Here is a 25,573-nt window from a genome sequence, read left to right on the forward strand (position 1 = left end):
TCTCAGATAATCTGTCCTCTGACTGTGCTCATTGACGGTGTTAATTCCACTGAAAAGTGTCCTAAAATGCTTGCTGATACGTGAGCTTTGCACTGCAGAAACACAATCGGAAGAGTGCAGCAGCTGTACACTGAAGGTATTGATGCTTGTCAGGCATTGATAGAGGCAACCTTTGTGTTTGGTACAGACTTGCGCAAGCGACGCTAAACACCGAAATGACTGGACAAATAAGTGAATAAACTTGTATTATTGTGCGTGATCAAATTTACCTGAGAGTTCTCATGTGTTTGGTGCATGTAGAGAGCTGGAAAGCAGACATGATTTGTGTATAGTTTCTTATAAAGTCAATATGCGTCTATGCGTGCGTATGAGGCCTGTTTGTGATTGAGTGCAAGGTCAAAGGGACACAGGGGAGCGGCGGGAGAGAGGGGAGCAGTGGTAAACTAAGTGGGGGGTTGCTACTGTGCCCAAGGCCATACCCACACAGACACCATATTGAAATTAGCAAATGGACTGCATAGTGTCGCTTGCTGCCCCATTTGCGGTCCCCACTTCTCTGGGTGATATACAGATGCACCAAGTGAAGGGACATCACCGTCCCAAAGGGGCAGCAGGGTGGGGTATAGGGGCGATGTCCTGTCCTAAAATGAAATGGGTTGACTCTTATTTATTTACAGCATGTTTGGCACTCATCCCATAACACTGTAAATTACCTGCATGGTCAAGGCTCCTTTCTCAGGCAAGGAGAGCGAGGAGAAAAGGACATAAAACATGTGCTCTATATGATATTTAATTCAGGAATCACATATGATCTGTCAATTTCCATATATCATGCTTTATGAGTCATATTTTAAATACAAAATCACATTTATGAATACAAATGTGTAAATTATGAGCAGACATATGTGTTATATGATGTACAAAATGTCTATAGGCCCCAGACAGAGCGCCTTGCCAATATTTATGAGATTTCTATAGTATATCTCGTGAGAGGACAAGGGATGGGTGACTTCCTTCCTGGGGTCTTAGGAGGTTGATCACATATCTGTTTCTCTCTGCTTGTCACATGGTGTGCAGTTTCATCATGCGGTTGACTGTTTGCCTCCGTCTGAAATGACATGAAAAAGGAAACAAGAATGATCACATTAACAAACATGATGCAGTTCATTTTATAACCGAAAATGCTTCATGTAATAAAACATGTTGAGTTTGGTTTGTTTGATACAAGAAAGCTTGACACTTACTTGAACTTAATTATACAGTAAAGCTGGCAGCAGCAGAGACAGTAGACTCTGTGTGTGTGTGTGTGTGTGTGTGTGTGTGTGTGTGTGTGTGTGTGTGTGTGTGTGTGTGTGTGTGTGTGTGTGTGTGTGTGTGTGTGTGCAGAGAGAATTCCATCAGAGGGAACTCTCTCGGGACCAGACCTGGTCTCTAGCTGAAAAAAAGACGGGGCCTCCTCCATTATGGCAAACAAGTACATTTGCTTTAAGGCCAGTGGAGATTTCTAACCTTTGCTTGACATGCCGAAAAGGTCAGGCCCATCTGTGGCTTCCCTCCGGAGTTGAGCCTGACCATTTCTTCCATGCGCCTTTGGACCGCAGGAAATCCTGGGATCCATGGTACCAACATGCATAGTGCAGATAGTCAGCAAATGATGAATGACAAAATTAGTTTTTTTACTTAAATCGTAGTTCACTAACTTTGAATGCTTGGTCACAATATTTATCAAATATATAATTAATTGGGACACTAAAACCAATATGTATATTTGGCAGAGAAAAATAAGGAAAAGTAATAAAAGTCTAAAATGAATTACAGATTTAAAAATGTGAGCAATTGTAATATCTTATTTCAGTTTTAAAAATTGTAATTCATGCCCAGAAAATATACATAAAATCACTCCTACACATGCAGATGAAGTAAATATATTAATATGATTCAAAACACAGGCCCAATCCACAGTAATAACACAGTAATTGTGAAGTGAGCACACAAACCATTCTGTGTGAGTTTTTCTCCATTTGATGGACGTATCCATGCTTATCAATGTGCCTTATCTCCCTTCATTATTTCCAAACCAGTGGTTAAATTGGAAAAGCCCATAAGAACGTGTGAATACATGGCAGAGGCAATAAAACAGCAGAGAGAAGAGCCCCCCCCCCCACACACATCCCGCAACAGCGTTTTCCTTGGGTGGAGGGAGATACATTCGGCAGATAGTTGGAAATATTTCTGCTCCCCACACAGCTTCATATCAGAGAGCAGCACAGATGAAGATACAGTTGGGCAAATAAATCTCAAATGAAGGAACAAAACCCTTCACTTGCAGTTATCTTGTATGTGTGTGTGTGCAGTGCGTGTACACAGTTTATTACCTACCCGCTCTCTCGCGGTGCTTGTGTCCCTGCACTGTTGAAGTGTTACAGAACACAAGTGCACTGATTTGAGCTAAAAGCAGTAGTTTCTCTGCAGCACTGGAGGGTCAGTGTGGTCTCATCCTAACAGGCGTCCTGTGCGGCAGCGCTTCTCTCTCTATCCTTTGGGACTTCTTCTCAGGGGATTTTGTGGGTCTAGTTAATTTCTATAGTGCTTATCAGCTGAAATAGTGACACTTGTTCATGCAGCTCTTGCTCAAGGACCCACAGTTTGGCCCAGAAACATACTAGTGTCAATTATGAAACACAAGACTTGGTATAATATTTAATTTCCTTTTTTGTTCCAGATTTTAGTCTGACACCTAGAGCAGATTGATATCAGATTAAAATGGATATTTAAACTGTACTAATGGTGAAAGTCTCGCCTTTTACTGTATGATTTCATAATGGTCTGTCTGAAAAATGTTACCAGAGTAATTTGACAAACTAGGACAAAGGTCCGCTGATGGCCATTAGGTTTTTTAGGACAGCAGCTCAGCCATGCATTAAGTGATGAAGAGAGCAGCCGTGTAACCTGATAAATGCACTTAAAACAGTGAAGATGGACAATGAGAGGGCGAAATCTCAGATGGCCCGGCTGCTGTGCCTGCTAGGCACTTTGACAGCCTATTGATCAGCCAAAGAGATTCTTGAGCAGGGTCAGAGGTGTGGGGATGCATTGCTATTGCTAGTGGGACAGGTACAGGACAGCAGTCACCAGGATCTATTAGGAAATAGATCTACTCTTGAGCCAATTACATTGTCTTTTTGTTGAAGATCAGATGTGTCGTTGACTGCTGGCACTCACAGTTTTTCCTATATAGATGGGTGAGTTCTCTTCTCCAGTATAGTACATAGCAACCATATAGCAATCTGTCTGTTGTTTGAAATTGATGTGACGTAACGTTTTTGTCTGGGACATTGATAGCCCACGGCTGTGAAAATGCCCAGCTCTTGTTATTGAATAGTAATAGGCTTGTCGGCCGGTGCCTCCAATTTCACAAATGGAGCAATAAATACACATACCAGAATCGTTGGAACAATAAGAATGCCCATAAAGGAAGGTTGTGCCCCAAAAACAAGGAGGTGAGTGCGGGGAGGGAGAAGGAAGAAAGGGGGGGTCAATAGAAAATTTGACAAAAGAAAAGGAGATGAAAAGTGTGTGTATATGTGTGAGGGAGATAGAGAGAGAGCGAGGGAAAGAGAGAGAGAGAGAGAGAGAGAGAGAGAGATGGTGGCCCACTCTTCATTTCTGTGCCACAAGCTCTCCTGGGCATTTGCATGCTCCGTTTTCAACCTAAGTGTAATTTGAGCCCTGGGTTGATACAAAGTGTATGCAGCAGCTCTGTTCAAACCCAATCACTCACCCTGACGTGTAATCCTTTCCCTCACCATCATCAACGTTGCTTTGGGAATAATGAAACACACTTAAGCAATACACAGCATACATACAGCTGCAAGCGGGGCCGCATCTTGATGAGATGCCCCATAACTCTAATGAAAGGTGTTTTGACCTGTCAATGGAGATAAATGATTGCCTTGCTACTGTATCTGTGAGAAACTTATTGATGGCAATATCTGGTCCAACTGGATGATTTGCATGAGAAATGAGGAGCACATTGCTTTTTAAAATACAGCACCTGGCAACTGTGCTCTACATTTTATTTGTGTGGGCCTCCAGATCTCCGCTTTTTCTTTCCTTTCATCCTCAAGTCATCGTTTCTCCTGCCTTGTTATGCCATTGTTTCCACGTAGAGGATTATTACAATTAATTGGTTGCCAAGACATTATTTCAAAAAGGGAAATTGGCTCTTATAATTATATAGAGAAGGGAATACTTTAACTCCCTGGAATATCAGCTTCCTGAAATAATGGAGCTACAGCCCCCCACTTCCCCCATCTGCATCAGCGTTAGCGTGTCTGTCTGCCTGTTTCCTGTGACGGATCCATTTTTAACAGCTCCTGGCCCTGCCGTGGCTGCGGTGGATGGCTGCTTGGTTGGGTGACCTGCGTGAATCTCTGGCTTGACTGGCTTGCCTCACTTACTGCCACCCATCGCTGGTCTGCTGGGAGCTCCGAGCTGCTCTTTGTTCTGTCCCATCGCTGAACTCCCAGTCAGTGTGTGTGGGAGTGTGACTGGTCATAGTGGAGTCGGTAAGTACACCAAGCAGAGCGCAAGAACAAAAGTATAGTAGTTACTTCTTGCTAAGTCTTTCTAATAGTTTTTACAATTATTACAACATTACAGTTACTATTAGTGTTGGTTTTAGTTTCACCATGAGGCTCATATTTGTGGTTTTAAGTGAAATGTCTCAACAACTATTGGAGGGATTGCCATGAAACTTGGTACACACATTCGTGCTCCCCTCAGGATGAATTGTCATCACTTTGGTGAAACCTTTTCATTATTGCCATCAAAATTTCAAATTTGGTAATGCTAAACTAACCACATTTCCATCAGTCCCAGCTGTGACTTCCCTAGCAAATGCCAGAACTGTTGCAATTGTGGCATTTGGACAAAAGTGCCACAATTGGCACTTTTGCATGCAAAATGTTTGCATGCAAACAAAACTAAGATGGTGAGCAGGGTAAACCTTAAATCTGCTAAACATCAACATGTTAGCATTGTCAGCATGTTAGCATGCTAACATAGACCTTTGCCTCGAAAAGCTGTTTAAACATTATTGGCTTGTATTGGTTGAATGTGATTAATACAAGTTTTACTTTACAACAGATTTTTAGTCAGAACACAGAAGAATCACAGAGTTCAGGGAGTATTTAATTCATTGATCCTTTACCTTTTTGAAAATCAAAACGTAAAAGTTACACAGATATTGGTGATTCAACGATCGGAGATATCAATGTACACCATTGCCAAATGATATATTTCACACCATAGATACTCATAACACAGAAGCAGGAAATCAGTCACCTGCCCCTGTCTGCAATTTATCATCAAGGGACCAATTCTGACACATTGATGTTCATAAAAACATATACCCGCTTAGTAACCAAAATGGGGGTCACACCCACTGATGGCCAAGTCATGTGGTCAACATGAAGCATGCTTTACCTTTACAAACAGATCAATGAAGAGCGAATGGGAAGAGAAGATCAGAAACTACAATTACAAATATTTTGGCAGGAGCACTGAGGGAGAGAAACAGTTTTTGATAAAAACATGGATGGCTCAGGTATGTCACAGACATGTGAAGATGATAAAGAGCAGAAAGTTTTGAATCAGAGAAATATTGACAATATGATAATGAGGTAGTAGTCAGCAGGGCGCTGCATACTTTATTTTCAATGGTATTTCGGCAACCTACTGTATTGACGTTGATATATTTACACACTTAGACACAGCTTGTAATGTAAGACATTTTATCTTTTACTTAACACAGTGCCACATTGCTAGGTAAAAAGAAAAAGGGAGGTGAGAGTACTCCCATTATTATGATTCTTATGGCTGATCGTCTGGGACCCTACAAAATTCTAGTTGTAAAGATTTTCTGCAAAAGTTTTAATTTATACTGCAATTTTATTGAAACAAGCACAAAAGTCTTTTTGTCAGTTAAGCAAATCAAATATAGTTCTTCTTCTGATATACAGGATACATGTTTCTGATTGGAGGGCTTTAGAATACTGTATGTTACTTAATAGCGTACAAATTCTCCCAAATCTAAGTAAAAGCATGCTTTTAGCATGGTTTCAGTCAGAATTGGTCCCTGTTGTATTGCACAACAGTTAAATAACTCAAGTTATATTGTCACTGTCTACAGTGGAGCTTGTTAACTGGACAGCAGCTAGTTCAAGTTGGGATGATTGGGCGCTGGAGTGGGTAGTCATCCTCTGTTACGTGGCCAGTCAGGCTGCTGTTAAAAAGGCATGCCGGCCGCTGGATCAGTGCTAGCCACTGATATCGCAAGCATGGCGGCAACTCTACCCTACTGCAATGTCAGGGATTCCTTTGATCACAGTATCAATGTGTTGAGACAGCACCACAATTTATCACATCACATAAAATCCTTCAGTAGTATAAGCATTCACCTCCAACACATTTTCTCTCACATGGAGACAAGCAGCACAGCCCTGCTGGACTGGACTAAAGTATTACTCACACCTGGCGTAATGGACATGTAGCTAAGCACAGGGAGAAGGGAGCATAATATCTCCTTCTCCCACCAGAGATCGCACCTTGTACTGACATACTGTTGGGTTGCTGTTACCCTTTGGAGCATGCTGACACTTTGTTTCTTGCATAGCTATTCACATGTGCATGCTTGGGCATCCCGAGCTCTCCTCACAGATGCCTGCCTGCCTCCTGGCCAGTGGGGAGGGTGTTACTTTGCACCGGCCACTGTGTCAACATGAGGTCAAGAAGAAGTGTTCCACGTGTCTACTGTACTCCTGGAGGGAGGCCGCGCAGACAACAACCTCCTGTTGGGTTAAAAATAAACCCAGTGTGAAGTGCCACCATTCTGGCTCTGCACCTGCCATTTACCTCCATTTGGTTGAAGCTCTATAAATGCAGGCACGGCTATTAAAAGATGGGAGGCGTCTAAAATGGTGAGAGCAGATGCTGGGCACCTTGCTCCCTGTGTGTGGGATGACTCTGCCACAGGCTTAAAGGGGCCCAAAATAGAGTGGCTGACATATGGGCCTCTGATTGTTTGAACATGGAATCTCCTGGAATTCTGCCACTCGGCATAAACCCTTTGATACTGCCATACCAAACCTGCCGATCATCTTTCACCTAGCCCGAATCAGGTCATCTGTTTGAATGCCAAGAGGCAATTTCAACAGGCTTAAACAATGACCAAATTTGGAGTTCAATGGGTCGCATGAACAGCACTGACACTAACTACTACAGGAGAGGAGGAACACTGGTGTGCAACAGTGGTACGGTGGTGTATCCCACTGGTGGGACTGACATACACAGGCACGGTCCTTTAGCAACAGCAGCATTGCAAAGCAGATGAAAGATAGGAGGTTAAGCCCAGCCTCCCCACAGCTCCCTTTATTGCTGAGTTACTACAGAATAAGACGACTGAATATTTTACCTGCCTATGCTAGTTTAGTTTAACATGGGACCAGCAAGTCTTCCAGTCTGAGACAGATCAACAAAGACCACACGGCTTACTGCTCTGGAGAGGTATATCCATGGACATTTAAACTTCTAAGAGTTCACATTTAGGTAACAATTTTAGTTCATTTTTTTCCAGGAGGAGAACAAGAGAAAATGGCCACCAAGTTCACCAGACTTTGAACTGTACACTCAGTCTTCCAATAATAAATATATACATGTCCTGGTCGGGTCCAGGAAAAAACACAACTGTGAGACAAGTGAGTCTGTTTACGGTTGTTGACACCTTTGCTGTCTTCAGAACAAATTTAAGGAAGTTTTTTGTTTTCTGAAAAAAGAAACCTCTTTATCAAGAACTGGCAACTACTTATTCTGAAGATGCTGAGGGGCAGAGGGGTCCTTCTTCATATACAGCATGACCACTGACAATTAACAAAAACCAAAAAAATTATTACTGTACATAGTATTTCTTATATATTTTAAATTAATCTGCATCATTTTTATATTTATACTAATAACCAAGTTTTGCATTTGTTCTTTTTTATTTAGTGCCCCTGGGTTCCAGGGGAGGGAGTGAGAGAGGTCAGTCTCTGTCCTGCCTAGTACAGTCAGTGGGGGTCTCCCTCTCCTGAGCACCCTCAGCCTTGGTTCAAGTCACTTTCTGTATCGCTAAACAGCCCTCCTCTGTTGCCATGGACAAATCAGCCACCCTCCGATCAGACCTTGGCCTCCAGCATCTCCAGGAACAGTTTGTGCATGGGAACCTTGCCCTGCACCTTGATGCTGTAAAAGTGCTGCACGGCCTTGGTGGCCGTCTGCCTCAGCAGGGGCAGGGTCATGAGCAGCTTGCCCGCCCGCCGTGGGTCCTCCTGGTGCTGGCTGCTCTCGTAGTCCTGCAGGGCCTCGTGGAGGGCGTCCTGAAGCTTCTGGACCGCCTCCATGTCCTCTATGTGCATGGAGTCTGGATGAGACCACAGAAAGAAGCATGAAGATTGATGGATTTTCAAATTTGAAAAGAAAAAAAAAGTAACGTAAGAAATGTAGTTTGCACTTTGAGACACTGGTAATATAAAAGGAGTGATGGGAAATGGATTTTTCTAAAACAAAATTAAATCTCATGATTGATCTTTACTGCTCTGTCAGTAGCAGCAAGGGAACACATTATAAATATAACTCACACCCTGACAAGATAAAGAATAGATCATAAAAAAAGAACATCTGCTTTACCTTATTTATTTATATATTTATTTTTTGGTGGACTGAGCAGGATATTCATACGGCCCTTGACCAGGAAGACTGAAAATCAATGTTATCCTCCTGTAACAATGGAATGAATAGCACCCAATCTCTGCTGAGTAAGTACACATTAAACACCTCTCTGTTCCAAAGGACAGATTGTTTTCGAACAAAAAAAAAAAACAAAGAAAATAAAGGGGGCTCCATTAGCGAATTGGACGCCGTAAACAAGCCTGAGATGAATACATCACTTCCTTTCAATTAATTTCCTTCCTACTCCCTCAAAGGAGTTTCTGACCATCACAGAGGAGAAAACAAATATGAATTGGTTTATTTTACTGCAACAACAAAATCAGTTATGTATATATAGGGATGAAAAACTTGCATATTTAAATTTCCCTCTAATTTTTTGTGTTATTTATAGTATTTCTATATTTTAAAAAACGTCTTGCTTCCTATTTGGACTGTGAACAATAAAAACTGTGACTCGCTCTCAGCTTCAGTCTGCCCAAACCTCTCTCTCACCTCCTGGCCGGTTTTAGAGCAGTCTACAGTTTCAGTCTGGCTTCTTGCTCCTATAACGTTTCACTACAGTGCCGCCGTTTTTTTTTTACTGATCCTACTGTACGTCGTGTTACAGCACTCCCCTCTCACTCTCGCCTTTGCCTCTGTTTCTATCTCCCGGCCTCTCTCAGGGACAGTGCAGGGTCGAGCTTTCTCACGCTGGTTAACCGGTGTCTGGCACTCGGGAGGCAACACGTCATTGGCTGCCTGACTCGTCTCACCTTGGCGGTGCATATTTTACCACATGGGACAATAAAAGGCAAAACAGATTTCAGACTTCGCCCCAAATTCATTGACTGGAACAACTGTATTCCCAAGACCTTGAGACATTTCTCACCCTGACGGTTTTCAAATCCACAGTGGTAAAATGAAGTAGGTCGTTTTGTAAAGTGAATGTGGGAGGGAGGGAGAGGAGGAGGAGAATAGAAGAACAAAAGGCAAAAAAAAAAAAAAAAAAATCAAACTAATATTTTGTTTTGTTTTTCACACTCGCAAACACACACACACACACACACACACACACACACACACACACACACACACACACACACACACACACACACACACACACACACATACTTTAGCAGTAAACCTAATTTGAACTGTACTATAAAGAAATGTTTTGCTGTGACAGGAAAAAAAGAGGAGAAAATAAAAAGAGAGATAGAGACATCTCAACAGATGGGAGGGAAAAGAGGGCAGGAGACAGCGAGCACACTGCTTGTAGTCCTTGGAGGAGGGGGAGACTTAAAAAAACAACTTTGAGGAAACAATTTCCTCGCAATCCATCAGTGAGCCCACGTCGATCCGATTGATAAACTGCTAATTACAAAATCAATCGCTATGAATTTTCACAGCTGTCAGACAGAGGGGCTCCCGGGAGAGTGATCTCCCAGAGACCTTGTTCTAACGTTCCGGACACCCTCCACCCTCCGCCCCCTCCTCTTTTCTCCTCGACCCCCATCCCTCCTCTCTCCCACACCCCACCTCCCTACCAGAGCTCTGTTGTCTGAAAGCAAAGCCCCACCATCAGCATTTTCATTTTTCAGCCCCGGACAAAACAAGGCAAAGCAGCCCGGTGACTCAGGCGTGCATTGATCAGAGCGGGACAGGTCCTGCCTCCTCGAAAGGAGCCTGTCAATAGCATCGTGCCGTCTTCGCATTGGAACAAACGAGGCCCATCACTCCCTGATACTCATTCCATTCGACTTAACACATTTTATTGACAGCCCCTGTGCTCCTAATGAAATGCTAAATTTATCTCCCGTGGCTGCCGTGCCCTGCAGCTACTGTTATGGAGAAAGAAAAAGAGAGGGGAGAGAGAGTGCTGGAGAAATACCACAACATGGAAGGTGTTCAATTAAAAAGGCTCACTCCTCCATCCCTCTTTCTCGTACACTGCCCTTATCTTCTCTCCATCTCGTGCTCCAAACTAAAGGTTACACAGAGAAACTCCTGAAAAACTTAGAAATGTCATTTCTGAAACTGTGTTAGGCAATACCTTGCCGTTACTGGATATTACACTGTCTAGTGTGCATTACTCAGAGGTCCAGTCAGGAAAAGTGGAATACTCTGAGTGAGTAATAAACCTGAAGACTGTCTCAGAAAAATTTTTGTCAACAGTATTTACTTTTAGCAATTAAAGTTATATTGTCAGTGTATTTTTCATATATTGTGTGAATATTAATTTGTTGTTACAGTCTGTAAAAATGCTTAATTCATTTCAGTCCTGTGACTTGGTTGGTTTTAGGTCAAAAGTGCATTTTATTTTATTTTATTGTAAAAAAAAGTCTACAAAATATTTTGAATTTTCAACAACTTTGTTATATCAAATAAATACATGTTATATTAAGTTAATACATCTAATTTATCATTATTTCAGATTATTTATCATTTATCAGAAAAATATAGTGGAATTGAGTAATTTTTAGAAATAAATATTAATTTAATTATGGTGTAATATCTAGCAAAGTAACTCAACAAAAGGTTAGTATATGTATTCCAAATAAATTACAGGTTTGTGCCTCTAATAGTGACTCTAAATTTAGAGTCAAATATTGTTCCAATAAATCATTTACATTAGGTTCAGAAGACCTTTGTTAAATTACACAGAACAGTGATATTTCCTATGTTTTTATTATTAGCACAATTTTTATGTTTTTATTATGCAATACTAGAATTTTTAAAATAAAACTGTTTCATGGAATAAATGATTAATGGAATAAATGATTTCATTTTTTCACAGGCATCACAATCTAGTCACCCCAAATTATTTTTGGTTTTTCGGATTGCTCTTGATTACAAAGCACATGACATTTGCTTCAATCAAAAATCATGACACCTGAATGTCATTTATGATGCGTCAGCGTGCTGACAACTCCCCACCTGAGTTGGCGAGAGCGATGGCCTTCAGGGTGACAAACTCCTCCTTCTCCACTTTGAGCTTTTTGTATTTGCGGACCAGCTGCAGGATGGACACGTAGAGGTCGAGCAGCCCCGTCAGCCGCGAGTGCTCCTCGTCCATGATGTAGTCCTCAGCGTACACCAGCTCATCCTCGTATGGCAGCGAGCGGAACACAATGCTGAGGATGAGGATCTCCATCCAGGCGCTCTGCAGTAGACTCATCTGGTCTCCCAGTGAGAGAGTAGAAAATCCTGGAACGACAGAGGGAGAAACTATATCAGGATGGGATGGCCAAACGATGATATCAAAATAAATGGAGTGAGTCTGTGTTTATGCGTTTCTGTTCAAATCAAAAAAAGAACAAAAGGATATTTGTGCAGCTTCTATGATTCAGTCAGACGTCTTCTTTTGTTAAAGGGTATTAAAATGAAAAAGAGAGTATCTCAAAGTTAAAAAAAACAAACAGCACTTTAAGTTGATCAGTAAACCAAACATGACTTGTCGAGCCCCGGTAGCCCGGAGTACATGCTGAGGCACATGTTAGTGAGAGGTGTTTAATTTCAAATGCACAGTGGAAGGTCCTCTTTGAAGCCTGTGTCAGAGCACTTGAGTGGGCCTTACTGTAAGTGAGGACAGTAAATCGGTGCAAAGGTCTGGGATACACAAAGCCATGTGGTTACCCCTTGTATCCTGTCACACTTCTATTGGTGTGAGGGGGATTAGCACCGAGACACATTCTCATTGGAGGGGTTGAGGACATGACATGCACTGTGTAGCGGGAGGAGGTGATGAGGGGACGTACACACACACACACACACACACACACACACACACACACACACAAACACACACAAACACACACGTGCGCGCTCACACAGGGCCCTGCACAGATACACAAACGTGTCAACCAGAAAACAAGCAGACACACGTGCACATGCGGAACAAGACACCTGCATGTATGTACATAAATCCATACACATAAAAGTACACACACACACACACACACACACACACACACACACACACACACACACACACACACACACACACACACACACACACACACACACACACACACACACACACACACACACACACACACACACAAACTGGGTGCTGGGGTCACATGGTTCAAACCCAGCCTGAAGACTTGCTTAAACCTAGGGCCTCATTCTCCAACAGCAGCTGGATGAGCTGAAATTGGCTCAGGCACATCAAACCACTGTCAATTCCCCTTCAACACCTCTACATATTCTCAGAATAGTACATTAAATTAAAAAAAGCTGCTAGATCCCCCAAAGATGAGCTCTGAGAAAACCAAACAAATTAAGAGGGTAAAGGCAAAAAGAGAAAAGAAGAGACAGTGAGGGACAGATAGACAGATAGTTATTTCATCCCTTTTCCCTTCGTGCTACCCTTCAGCTGTCAATAAACAGCGTGACCCCCCCCCCCCCCCACAGCTTCCACTTTTCCCCCTCCATCTCCCACCTTCCCTCCCCCTGCACAGGGTGCCTGCAGGCAGCCCATTCTGACAGAATATTAGGCTCTTCAGCTCCACCCCTGATTAATATGATTACTTTCACAAGTTCGGTGTTGCCACGCTAGCTGCCACTGCGTGATTAAGAGGCGATAGATTACAGTATTGACCAAGGCGCTCACCACACCTACGCGCCACATTTTCTCTTAAATATAAATGATCTCACTGGGGTGCAGCCACCAGCCTGATGTTTATCTCCTCCTGCCAGAACACCATGAACGCACACACACACACAGACAGAGACATGATGAGGAAGCATGAGAGAAGGTGAAAAAGAAACAGGACAGAGAGAGAAAGACAGAGAGAGAAAGAGAGAGAGACAGGCAGTGAGAAAAGAAGAGCCAGCGAGAGTAGTACCTGAGTGTTCAATTTCCCTTATCGTGCTGATGACCACTGCAGGGGAAGAGCCGCAGGATACATTAATTAACAGATTGTGATCAGAATTTGAGGGCCTTCACATTTTGAAGGGGAATCAATAGTCAGTAGAATAAAGTGCTAACAGAAGGAGCTGGTGCCCGACTGGACTGGTCAGAGGTCTGAAGAGCCCAAATTAGACCCAACAAAGCAAACTGCCGAAAGCACTCAAAACACTTTATTATCAGCGGAGGCAATAAGCCATATTTTGTAAAGACTCTTGCCATTACACATATCCAGACAGCAGCCTAAATTCTTTTGTTGTGTTATTTCCTTGTCTGCGTACGTGGCCATTAAGTTGGACAGAGTGTGGACTGGCCGGAGGGAAATTGTCATGCAAGCATGGGCGCAGTCTTGATTGCCGCATCAGGATGGCATCGCAATCACAGCCAAGGCTTTGTCTAGCCTTTTAATGCCAAGGAGGACTGAAGCGGAACTAAAGCGCTGCTCCCAAGTGACAGCCCGTGTGAAGGCCTTGTTCAGGGCTTGTTGGAGAGGCTTTAGAGTTGCTCTGATACAGCAGACACCTCTCAGCCATATGCACACATGCAGTCCAGCAGCCTACAATTACCTTTGACGCTAAAAGTCCTTGAATTTAATCCAGTGTTGTGAGATGGAGAGGTGGTGTTTTTCCCCTGCTCCATCCCCTCTCTTCAGGGCCTAAATTATCGCTCCAAATGGGATCTCGTGTCGTTGCCTCGCCTTTTTCCACTCAATTTAATCGCGTAATGAAGTGACTTCCCGACTCCGCAGGTCACACGGCGCTCCGGCCGCCACACTCTGAAGGTGGCCCGGTTAAGTGCCGTCGGAGTGGGTGATTTCCTCTAATGAAATATCAATATTTACATCTTCATTTCCAGCCCACTGCCTTGGCCGGGTTTGACCAAACATGACACAATATTGACCAAATCAGAGAGGCCTGTCTGCGCACTTGAAGGGCCTTTTCCACTCCACTGCCGAGTGCACCAGTAGGTATCCAGCTGAAAGTCTTTGTAGCAGGAATATAGAGATAATAACAATGCAGTTTTGCTTCACTTTGATTTAAACACCCCACTTATTTAAGAATCTAAATTTATTTTTCAAAAGGATTTTCACTTTCAAAATTCCCAGATGTGACATATTTTATCCTGCAAGAGCATCACTGAAATTCATTTCAATCTACACAGAAGAACAAAAATAAATATAGATGAAAGAGAAACAGCACTACAGAGCGCAACTGACCACTAACTGCATCAGCACACCATCATTTATAGCTCAAAGGGTGAAAACAAGACCACTAAAGACCAACAACAGAAGCCAAAATCATCATCTCTTCCTTTATCTCCCCAGAAGCCCTCGGCTGTTGGCAGGAGGGAGCAGCCCAAACCCACACACGGATGCTTCAAACCCCTCGTAGAGATTAATCAGCGCACCGTTTCATCTGCCAGAGCACAGGACAGTCCAAAATGAAATGCTGGAGATTTCTGTTGAGCTGGAGTTCATATTCTATTAATTTATTATTGTTTCCCTCTCCCCGAGGGCCATTAGCACGGGTAATAAAAAGAGATGTAATTACGAGGCACGGTGGCCCCCTCCAGCTGCAGCCCCCTCGTAACTCTCTCTCAATCAGACAACAGAGCAGACAGAGGGGGGGAGAGAGTAGGAAAAAAATGGCGAGAGAGAGAGAGAGAGAGAAATAGAGGATAAAAGAGAAGAGAGGATACGGGCCAGAAAGGATGGAGATAAGACAAAGAGAAAGAGAGCAAAAGGGGAGTATAAGGGGAAAAGGAAGAGAGAGATAGAAAGAGGAAAGAGAGTAATTCTGACTGGACAGGGGCTGATCTATCATGGCCAGCTATCAGAAGGACAAGCAGGCCCCGAAGACTTCTGCCCAGAGGCAATCTCACCTCAGCCAAGTCAAGTGCTCTCCGGGCTCCAGTTGGAGTAAAGCTGCCCCTAAAAGGACCCCAGAGGTTCAGCATGTCTTTTTTTCTAACCTCAAACTGAACTGAATGATCATGCTGCCATAAGCGTATTCGATATCAAAGCTTTTTATTTTAGATAGCACTTTAAAAAGAGGGCAAGAAAAAAAATGTATGCACCTTTGATTTGTATAGATTCTTCTTATCTGGCAGAGTGACACGCTACAGTGTAAGATGTATAACCAGTACAGGAATGAATGGCAATGTAGAGCAGCTGCATAAGGGTGTGTGTGTGTGTGTGCGCACGCACAGGCTGGTTGGTGTTGTTCTGTGTGTGTGTGTGTGTAACTTACAGCTGCCGACTGTGATTCTTCCTGAATTTACATGACAGCATCAGGAGGACCCAATCAATAGCAGCTTGGTAATAAATTGCTGCGCTTGACATAAATAATTTGACCTGAAGTCCAGCCACATGTACAACACAAACAGCTCAGTTTGCTGTGAGCTTTCCCGGGATACTGATTTGATGACACAAAGGCTGTTTTTTTAATGGACAAAATCATGTCAATACAAGCTAAACTGACTAGACGAAAAGGGGGTTGATGACTAAAAATTAATCTTGTTTTTCTTCAGCTCCAGCGCTCACTTTCAGGAGAGTCAGCTATCTGCCTTCTTTTGACGTGATAACCAGCCCATTATCCCATTGTAAGTAGCTGGGGAATGGTTGATTTGACCAGTAGTCTGTGAATGTTATGAGCTTGAAGAACGTCAAATACAGTAATCCCCTTGTTTTAATCTGCACCCTATGACCTCCTGACCCTTGCAGGGAGGTCTATAGCCCTCCCCAGGGTCCCACCGCCTACCACTGCCTGTTACATATCTCTGTTTAGCCACAAAGACCAGGACGAATCAGACTTTAATCATTGCCACTATTACACACAATTTATCTCCGCTGCCATCAAGCAACATTGCTTAATGAGGGATTGCGCTCTGCTGACGATCACTTAAAGGCACATCAGCATATAAGATTTCATACGGAACAATTTATATCAAACATTATATACAATTGTACACAGATGATAACAGTTTCAGACTTTCTACAAATTTCTACAGATTCAACTTGGTGACAATATGAACAGTGCAAACACAAAACTATGATGCTGGATGTACCTGCTCATGTGTCACAGTAACTAAACAAAGCACTCCCCCACCCTGCCTGGAACATGTCCCCTTCCTGGCCCTGCATACTCCTGACTGCCTGTCTGCTTCCGATACGCCCCCATCCCAATCTCCCTGCAGCTTTTCCACCGTCCTCTCGCTCTCCTGCCTGGGTTCAGGCCTCAGCATCCACCTGATTGTTCAATCTATCTTTATCTCCTGTGTTGAAGCCTACGTCAGAGGGTAAATTGAATATACTAAGAGCTGTCTGTTGGTGTCTATATTTAATAAAGTGCACTGATGAGGTGCTGATTTATTGCCAGGCAGTATTCACACTCTATTACAAGGAGATTACGCAGCTTGAGTGGGATCAGGCTGGCAACACAGTAAGTAGATTTCACAATTTAATGGCAAAGAGAAAACAGGAGCCTGGAGGGGGCTGGAGGAAGGTGGGCTGATAGGTGGGTGGGTAGGTGATTATGGTGGAGGGTTGAGCTGACACAAACACGACAACATACAAGAGGTGTGATCCCTTTTTAACATCGCTGCCGCCATGCTAACAACCAACACGGCTGTCCATCAAATGCAGGGCTGATGAGCTGCAATCCAATAACGCACAGATGATGAATATTCCCAAAACACCAGTAATGAATAGAACAATGAAAACAAGCCTGTTTCATTAGATTAATCCGGTCTGAATCTAATACCAAAAAATGCCGTAACACATGAGAAGGATGTTAGAATCACAGCTGTGCAGTAAATTAATTTCTTAACATCATACAAATAATGAACTTCAGACAGAGTATAAAATCCAATGTTGTTTAAATATTTTACATTCTAGTGGTGACATGCCAGAGCAAAAATATGTTTTATTGTGTAGGAGCAAAGCAGCAGCAACAGCAGAGTGTCAATGTTTGCTTGGCCCCTCACCCTTCAGAGAATTGCCAGCTGAAAACACTCGGGCCTGGGAAGCTAGGATGGGAGCTGGCAAACACCAAACAACGAGCACCTCTTGAATAAGCAGCATGCATAGCGGTTTTTACATATGAACACACGACATTCCCACTGCGGGTGGGAAAGGATGTGGGGTGGTATAGGGCTACAGGGATCTCACTAGTATTCTGTCACTCCTGAAGAAGGAGACATAGAAGGAGTGTCAAGGTGGTAAACAGGTTCTAGTGTGCTGAAGCTGTCAGTATACTTAGTTCCTCCCTAAACCTCTTGGACAGAGTGAAATGCAGTTTTATGGGATGGAAGCGGGCCAGAGGGGTGGACAGTGGACGGCTATGTGTGTCAAAGGTTGTTAGCACCTTAGGAACAACAAGCCATCTGTCAGCATCCCCCTAACACTGCTCCTAATGACCCTGCCCCCCTCAAGCAACAGCCGTGTTAGTCTGTGCTTCATGGTGCTATTTGGAGCAGTGACACTAGTGTCCAAAAGCTCCACAGTGATTATCAATTAATCAAAGGCAGATTCAGAATGAGGGCAAGGATGCGGTCTGGCAATGGCAAACCTGTGAAAATGCTCTTGATATGTGACACCAGCCTTCAATATCTACCTCATTAAACTCAGGTAACAAGTGCACCTGATCTCATTGATTAAATTGTGTTCCTATTTCATTTAAAATCATAGAAAATAAACTGTAAAACCCAAAAAGCACTTTGTGCATGCAAACTGACCTTTCATGGTATGCTAAATAGAGCCGAGATGAGTAAGTTGACATTGGACCCTGTAAGGCAAAGATACCATCTTCACTAATGATAGAGCTTTGATATCCTCCTATCGCCCTCCAATTAAAACTCAATAGGGCCACTCTACTCCACATTATGCCACTTTTGAAACGCATTTTCAAACGTTAGCTGAGAATAGGGGAAATTTAAAAATCAATTGGGAGAGGGTAAGTGCCAATTTTTGTGACATTTAAATTGTTACATTTGGACTTTGGTTATTGGCCCATCTGTCAATGGCCTAATCAATGTGGTCTACTTCATAATGAACTGTTAATCTTTTTAATTCCATTGCCTAAGGCTGCAAAAATCTATCAGAATGCAATCAGCAGTTTTTCTCCCCATTCTTTTCTTGTCTCGGAGCGGATGGAGGGAGAAATATGGTAGGAACGGCGCATGGTAGGCTGCCCCGGGGTACCGTTGGTGCATGGAGTGTTAGTGCATGGAGTCTCGCTCAACCAGTGAACCGTCTCTGATCAGGTTCAGCCATGTACAACTCAATTATGCAGCCATTTCATGGCCAGAGGACACCCACTGTCCTTATAAAGACACCACCAAAGGGAACGACACAAACCAAGCACTCGGCTGAAATGGAAGTCTTTATTCTGTCAGTGTCATTTTAATCTAAAAAGAATGTGTGATTGCACTACAAAAGATACAAAGTGACCAAATATAAAACAAAAGCACACGTATGACTGTGTGTATTTATACACAAGCAGATCAAAATAATCTACTTAAATTCCATCATCTTGCAGGTGCTGCTCATGGTTTAGCGCAATCATTCAGTTCCAGGTACTCACTCACAGTTGGAACAGGCTTACTGCCTCGGGTTTTGGGTTAAATAATCATTACCAACGCATTTGTAATGACAAGTCCTCTGCCGCAATCTGTGGGGCAAATCCCATTAACATAATGAATCTATACACTGTACAATACGTGTTAGTATAATCCGATTAACAGTGCTTCAGCACTATGACACATAAAATCCGAGTTAGAGTGTAGACATATTAAAATGATGATGCACTACCGGATATAAGTTAAAACCTTTAAAACCTGGTGTATATTAAATGGTGTGTTGAGAGTATGTTTTATGGAGAAAAATCATATATTTTCACAAATGGTACATGCTAAAAATGTTAACTACAAATACTTCAGGTTACTCAGTGGCCTCAGATTTTTTTTTCACAATAAAATAAAGAAGATAACAGACACTCTACTGCATCTGTATGTATGTATGTCTTGGTAAGTGATGCCTCCATGTCTGCATAGTCTATATTAAGCAGCCAGCTCTGGAATGTTGCGGTTTTTGTACATGTGTGCAACGCTAGTGTAATTTTTGGGTCACAATGATGAGAGTGTGTTATCGGGTCACTTGTGATCCAATCCTTAGTAAGCTCCTTGGTTAAACTCTCAGTCTGCTGACCATGCAGGGCCCGTGGGGAGTGATCCAAACAGTTTAGACGCGTAAGGGGCCGGGGCTGAGGCCAGGGGCTGGGAGCATATCCATCTCTAATCTCCTTACTATCAGATCTGTACCTGATTAATACCCCTCCTTCTGAGAAATACTCTAATACCTTTTCAGAACAAAATGCACCTGTCTGAGGTCAGCTGGAGTCCGTTTCACTTTACTGGAAATAAATTAACCTTCTAAATCTCTGAATTGGGATTGAAATTTATCTTCTAAATTAACTGATATGACGCTAAAATACACGCACATTTGAATGCTTGTGTGTGTGTTTGCGAGAGGCAGCTTCTTGTGTGCATGTATCAGTGCTGTAGTGATGTCGCACATTTCCTGCATGCTGACAGCTGTGTGCCTGTCCCAAGTTATGCTGATGAGAAGAGGAGGTTATGGAGGTGCCGCTGAGGGACACATTCAGTTAGTCTGTTACCCCCCCATGCCTACGGCACTGTAATGTTACAGAGTTATGGGGGTCAAGCTCAAGATCAAGATCAAGGAGAATCTGCCTCGGTTGCAAAAAAAAAAGAGCAGCCAAACAATGTCTTTTCTCTGTCAAAATCAAAGGAAAACTCTTGAAGGAAGCAAAATCTCTGCTGACGTGAAGCACTGTACCCTTAATTCAACAGCCTTTTACAACCTAACACCTCGTCTATCAGAATGTCTATGGGCAAAGGAAAAAACATGAATATGCCCATCAATAATTCAATATGTGTGCATGCTTGCGCTTGTGTGCATTCATGTGTGTGTGTGTGTGTGTGTGTGATATGATGTCTTGTTTGATTGGGCAGGTCCCCAACTTTGCTCTAAATCTCCCTGGTGATTACAGCATACATTGGCAGCGGGTGCGTTTCCCCCTCTCCATTCAATGCAGGGATTTTAGATGCACTCTATTGATTTGTTTCTCGCACAGCTATGTTCATTTTGCACCCCCTCCATCCTCCACACGCCCTGAGGCTGTATGAGCTGCTGTCATTAATTATCTATGTGTGTATGCACATGTGGTGTTTGTGAGAAAGGAGGTAGAGAAGGATAGAGAAAAATAAAAATGGAATAAAAGCGCCTTAAAATAAGACTGAGCAGAAAGGACAGAAAAGAAGAAAAGGGAGCAAAAATAATTGTTTTATACCTGGGATGTGTTTAGCCCAGCCGATGATGACCACCAGCTCGCGGTCAGCCAGGTCACACAGCGTGGTCAGAGCCTTTATGTCGCTCTCCGGCATGGTGGGGTCAGGCATGGCATAGATCTTCTCTGGCTCCGCCACCAACAGGTGAGACACTATCTTTGTGACTGAGGATAGAGGCGGAAGGAGGGGGATTTCAAAGCAAAGCAGAGGTCAAAGGTTATATCACTGCAGAGCTCAGCGAAGCACAAAGATGCACTGCCGTGATAAAAATCGTCCATCGGTGAAATATCCTATACACCAGTGATGGCCTCACTTTCACTGTTTCTTTCTCTTTCTAACTTTGCAAAATAATAGCTGGAACCTAAATTTGTACTTGTGTAATGTAGGCAGTGAAAGCTCTTATCCCTACAGAATGCATGCCAGTGGAAAGAAAATGTATGCGTGAAAATATGAGACACTAGTATCCTAGAGCACTCTGTCGTTGTTTAATATCGGTCATCCGCTCAGAGACTTATCATAATTCAGCTCTGGCCAGAAAAATACTTGGCCTATATTTCTGACCAACGACCTCTCAACTGGCCACACAGGGGCGAGACAGGGAAACATGAGTCTGGCCTAGAAGTGTGCCTCAGTTTTACCTGCTTGATGGCCTGGCAGAGGAGGGGGGACGGAGGAAGGAGACAATGGGCTAGTGACGGAGCAGTACTCACGAGGCTTTTTGGTGGGAGGGGGGAGCGTCAAGCCCAGGTACGGGTTGTTTTCTGTATCCAGCCTTCGCTTGTACTTCTGTCTGCCCCCTCGCACGCGGTCCAGACGAACCCCTGGGTGAGAAACGACAAGAGGACAAAAAAATGACGAGAATGTATTTTTTTTATGAATAGATTTTAAGGGATATCAAATACATGTAAATTAGCTAGGTCAAAAAAGTTGATGAATAATTTTAGATATAAGGTGGTACAGTAGTAAAGACACAAAGATATGCAAAAGAAATCCTCCTTCTATTACACTCACACAAAATGTAGGATGATCAGAAATTACACTCTAACATATTATGTATTAGTTCACATATAAAAGCTGCTGTGTGAGAAACCACACGGGTCTCTAGTTTGTATTTAAGCATTATAAAAAGACTGCATAGGGGCATATATGTGTGTTACTGTGTGTGTGGGCATGAACTCCGGTGTGTGCCTGCTTGTGTGCGAATGTGTTAGAGGTGCGGCTGCCTTCCCATATGTGGTCCATGCCTGGCTGGTCTACTGTGACACAGCTGAGCCCGGAGCAGGTCTAAACATATGAATATTTAACGCAGGGTCAATGATCTCACAGACTGGCCTTCTAATTATTTAGCTTTTGGGGTGAGGCAGACTGCATACTAATTAGCTGCCAGCTACACGCTTCTTTGCCTGTGTGTGTGTGTGTGTGTGTCAGAAAGAGGGGGAGAGAGAGCGCGAATGTGTGTATTCTTTGGGATTCAGAAAAAGAAACTTAGCCAGCCTACAAGCAAAGACATAGTCCCACACACACTGTACAAAACATCCACTGTCATATAGCAGATAGATAACTAGGTATTGCTTTCCCATAAAAGACCCTTATTTCACCCCTCTTTCACTGGAGTAGCACTGAGGCCTTATCACCCCCAGCCACACCTAGGGGGCCAGGTTCCACACTGATACTGTAAATGTCAAACCAGCCTCATCATAACATAAGTTATTTATTATCTCATTATTTGATAAGAATGTTTCCATTTGGATGTCTTTTCTATTCTATTAATTTTCAACATAGTTAAAATATTTCATCTACACTGTTCTATTTATTTGATACCAGCGGGCAGGTATTTAGTTATTTAATGTAATTGTATGCAAACATTTATATCCTGCATACCTATATTTGGACCAGCATGTCACTGCTACCGCACAGCCTAAATATCCCTGATATCTTAATCCTGTCAAGGAGGAGAATCCCTTCAATTTACCTTGTATGCATAATGTAACCCCCCACACAAATTTAATACTAACGGGTGGAGGAGAAAAGGCTCAGTGGAATGATTGTGGTGGTGGAGCAGTTAATTTGTCAGCCTCCCATGTCCTCTGAACGAACAACACCGGCAGCCAGAGCACTTCCTTGATGATTTCATCACTTTATAACAGGGAGGACGGTGTCAAACCTGGGCATTGTATGGCCACTGCAAATGAGCCTAATACAATTTGCCCATCAGCAAGTGCTCTTGGAGAGGATGAGTTTGGATGTGTCCCATGCGCGGTGATTGGAGGTCGCACGGTGAGGAAAAGGAAAGGAAAATCAGATGATGTAAGTTAAAAACGGTGGCCTTTATTTAACAAAGGGGAATTCAACAGCGGATTTATGCAAAATATCTTCCTGATTTTCACCACTTGTCTTACATGGTCATAGCCCTACTCTCCCAAACGTAGGCCATTGGTGGTGGTGGGGGTGTCCGGTAAACTGTATTATCATGTAACTGCAGAATAAAGATTTCTTCTACTTATATAAATTATTTGATTCCCTAGAAACACAAATCTGATTAGGATTGTCTTTCAATTTCCTGACACTGACAACCCACTAACCTAATTATCCCCAATTCCCAATTCCCAACAGAGCCTCATCCTTCCCAGCAAGCACCAGGGAATCATCTGATGGCAAATACCTGTACTTTATACACACACACACACACACACACACACACACACACACACACACACACACACACACACACACACACACACACACACACACACACACACACACAAAATCACAATTTCATCTTCTAAATCTAAATAGAATTTCATTTTTCAAGTGAAGGCGTATTGAGAATAGTCTGTAAACGACCTGCACTTGCTGCTTGGTTAACAGTAGGTACTTAAAGACTTTTCAGTTCAGCTGAGATGGTGTCGTTACAACTGGGGGCTTGAAAAATTCTTCTCATTGTCAAACCTGATGTCACCACTTTCTACAGTTCCTTCCGGCTTTCCCGATGAGCTCGGCCGCTGCCAGGTGGCCGTGCTTCTGTCCTCCATGATCCTCTCTGCCGGTTGAGTCATGTGGCTGTGTCAGCCAGTGTAAAGCCAGCGATGAAAGTAGATGGGTGCCTCTTTTAATTAGAACAGTCCTGGCCATAATTAACAGATGCTGACAGGAATTAAAGCTTGGCACTAACCTGTCTCATTTTACTGTCCAACAGGGCCAGATACAGGCAGAAAGACAGAGAGAGTGATTAAGAGTAGCTAGACGGATTCATTCACTCATGCTGTCAGGTACTAAGGCCAGGACTTTATAGGGGCCTTTGTGAGGTTCATATGTCCCTTTGGTGGCACCCGAAGCTTTAAGTGGTCTGACTCTGACCGGTCTGTTGTGATTCCTCCAGAGGAAACAGTAGGTGTGTTATAAATGTGTGAACAGAGTTGAGTACCATTTCATCCAAAATCATCTCACCATTTTATTGCCCACGACACAGTGTAGCAAGGCTTGCAGTGGGTGAGCTCGGGTATCATCTCTTCAAAGCAGGGTGCTGGGGGGGGGGCTTTTGGCCAAGGCGGCTGGCATTTGTGCTCGGATTAGCCGAGGCCTCAGGGTGGGGGCTTGGGCCAGCTGACCTAGGGCTCTTCTTTCTCTCCAAAAACAATAATAATCCCTTTCCAAGCACACTCCTACAGAAGAGCCTGTCTTCACTCACTTTGTGTAGCCGGCCGTGGTAGGGGCCCTTATTTTGAGTCCCTCACCTGTTCTGGGTGTCTCTCCCTGGGGAAAGTGTCAGGATGTCTGGGATGGTTGGCAATGCCAAGGGGGGCTTAGGCAGACCCTATTTTAGCTGGGAAAATCAGAAGGCCACATGGCAAGGCATGGTGAACCTTGCCTTTCAAGGAGGCCGCCCCGTTAAACTGCCGTCAGCACTATTTCAAAGGGCCCCTGTTGCCAGCTTTGCATGCTTGTATGTGTGTTGCAGCATTTTTAATCACGAGTGGTGATGAGCGAGGTTAGCGGAAAAACTGTCAGTACTTTGCGCCCCCTCCTCATCTGCTGACCCCTAGGGCTGCCATACTGACACCCTCGTCACATAGTCCATTTACAGGTTAGCTACATACCCTATTGAGCTGACATCCCTGCTCATACTGCTAATTGTTCTAAATTAAAGTATTGTGACAAAAACATTTCAGTGAGGTTTACTATTGCCATTATTACATCTTGGAAGCTGTTATAACTCTTATATATTGCCTGCAACACACGTGGACATTTACATGTCTAGTATTTCAGGTACTATACACATGAGTGTAGTGTGGTTTGTGTGTATGTTCTGTATGTTGTGTATGTGACTCTGATGGGGCTATTGTGGGATGTGGCTGTTCTTTGCATGCCAGTCTGGTGAACAATGAGAGGTGTATTGTATATCAGCACAAACACACTGCTTCTTAATTCAGCAAATGTACATGACTGTCACCATGTTCTCTTACAATAAGGCAGAATACTTTCTACCTTTACACAAAGCACTGTTACACTATGAGGACAATGGAACAAAAAGCTGTCGTTTTTGGTCAA

At 43.3% G+C, this 25,573-nt stretch overlaps 1 protein-coding gene across 6 annotated transcripts in view; it reads right to left on the reverse strand.

Annotated features, from left to right (window-relative positions):
• Positions 1-5,188: 5,188 nt before the first annotated feature.
• The window catches only part of esrrb (estrogen-related receptor beta), a 47,231-nt gene continuing 26,846 nt past the window's right edge, over positions 5,189-25,573 (reverse strand). For all 6 annotated transcript variants that reach the window (XM_040138098.1, XM_040138097.1, XM_040138099.1 and 3 more), the window contains 4 exons: positions 21,736-21,846; positions 21,028-21,189; positions 11,683-11,952; positions 5,189-8,458 (listed from right to left, as the gene is read on the reverse strand). In XM_040138098.1, the coding sequence (XP_039994032.1) occupies positions 8,214-8,458; positions 11,683-11,952; positions 21,028-21,189; positions 21,736-21,846 (788 nt within the window). In that variant the 3' untranslated portion in view covers positions 5,189-8,213. The remainder of the gene's footprint in view (positions 8,459-11,682; positions 11,953-21,027; positions 21,190-21,735; positions 21,847-25,573) is intronic.

The sequence above is a fragment of the Xiphias gladius genome, chromosome 10 (assembly GCF_016859285.1).
Source record: "Xiphias gladius isolate SHS-SW01 ecotype Sanya breed wild chromosome 10, ASM1685928v1, whole genome shotgun sequence".
In the NCBI taxonomy this organism is placed as follows: Eukaryota; Metazoa; Chordata; class Actinopteri; order Istiophoriformes; family Xiphiidae; genus Xiphias; species Xiphias gladius.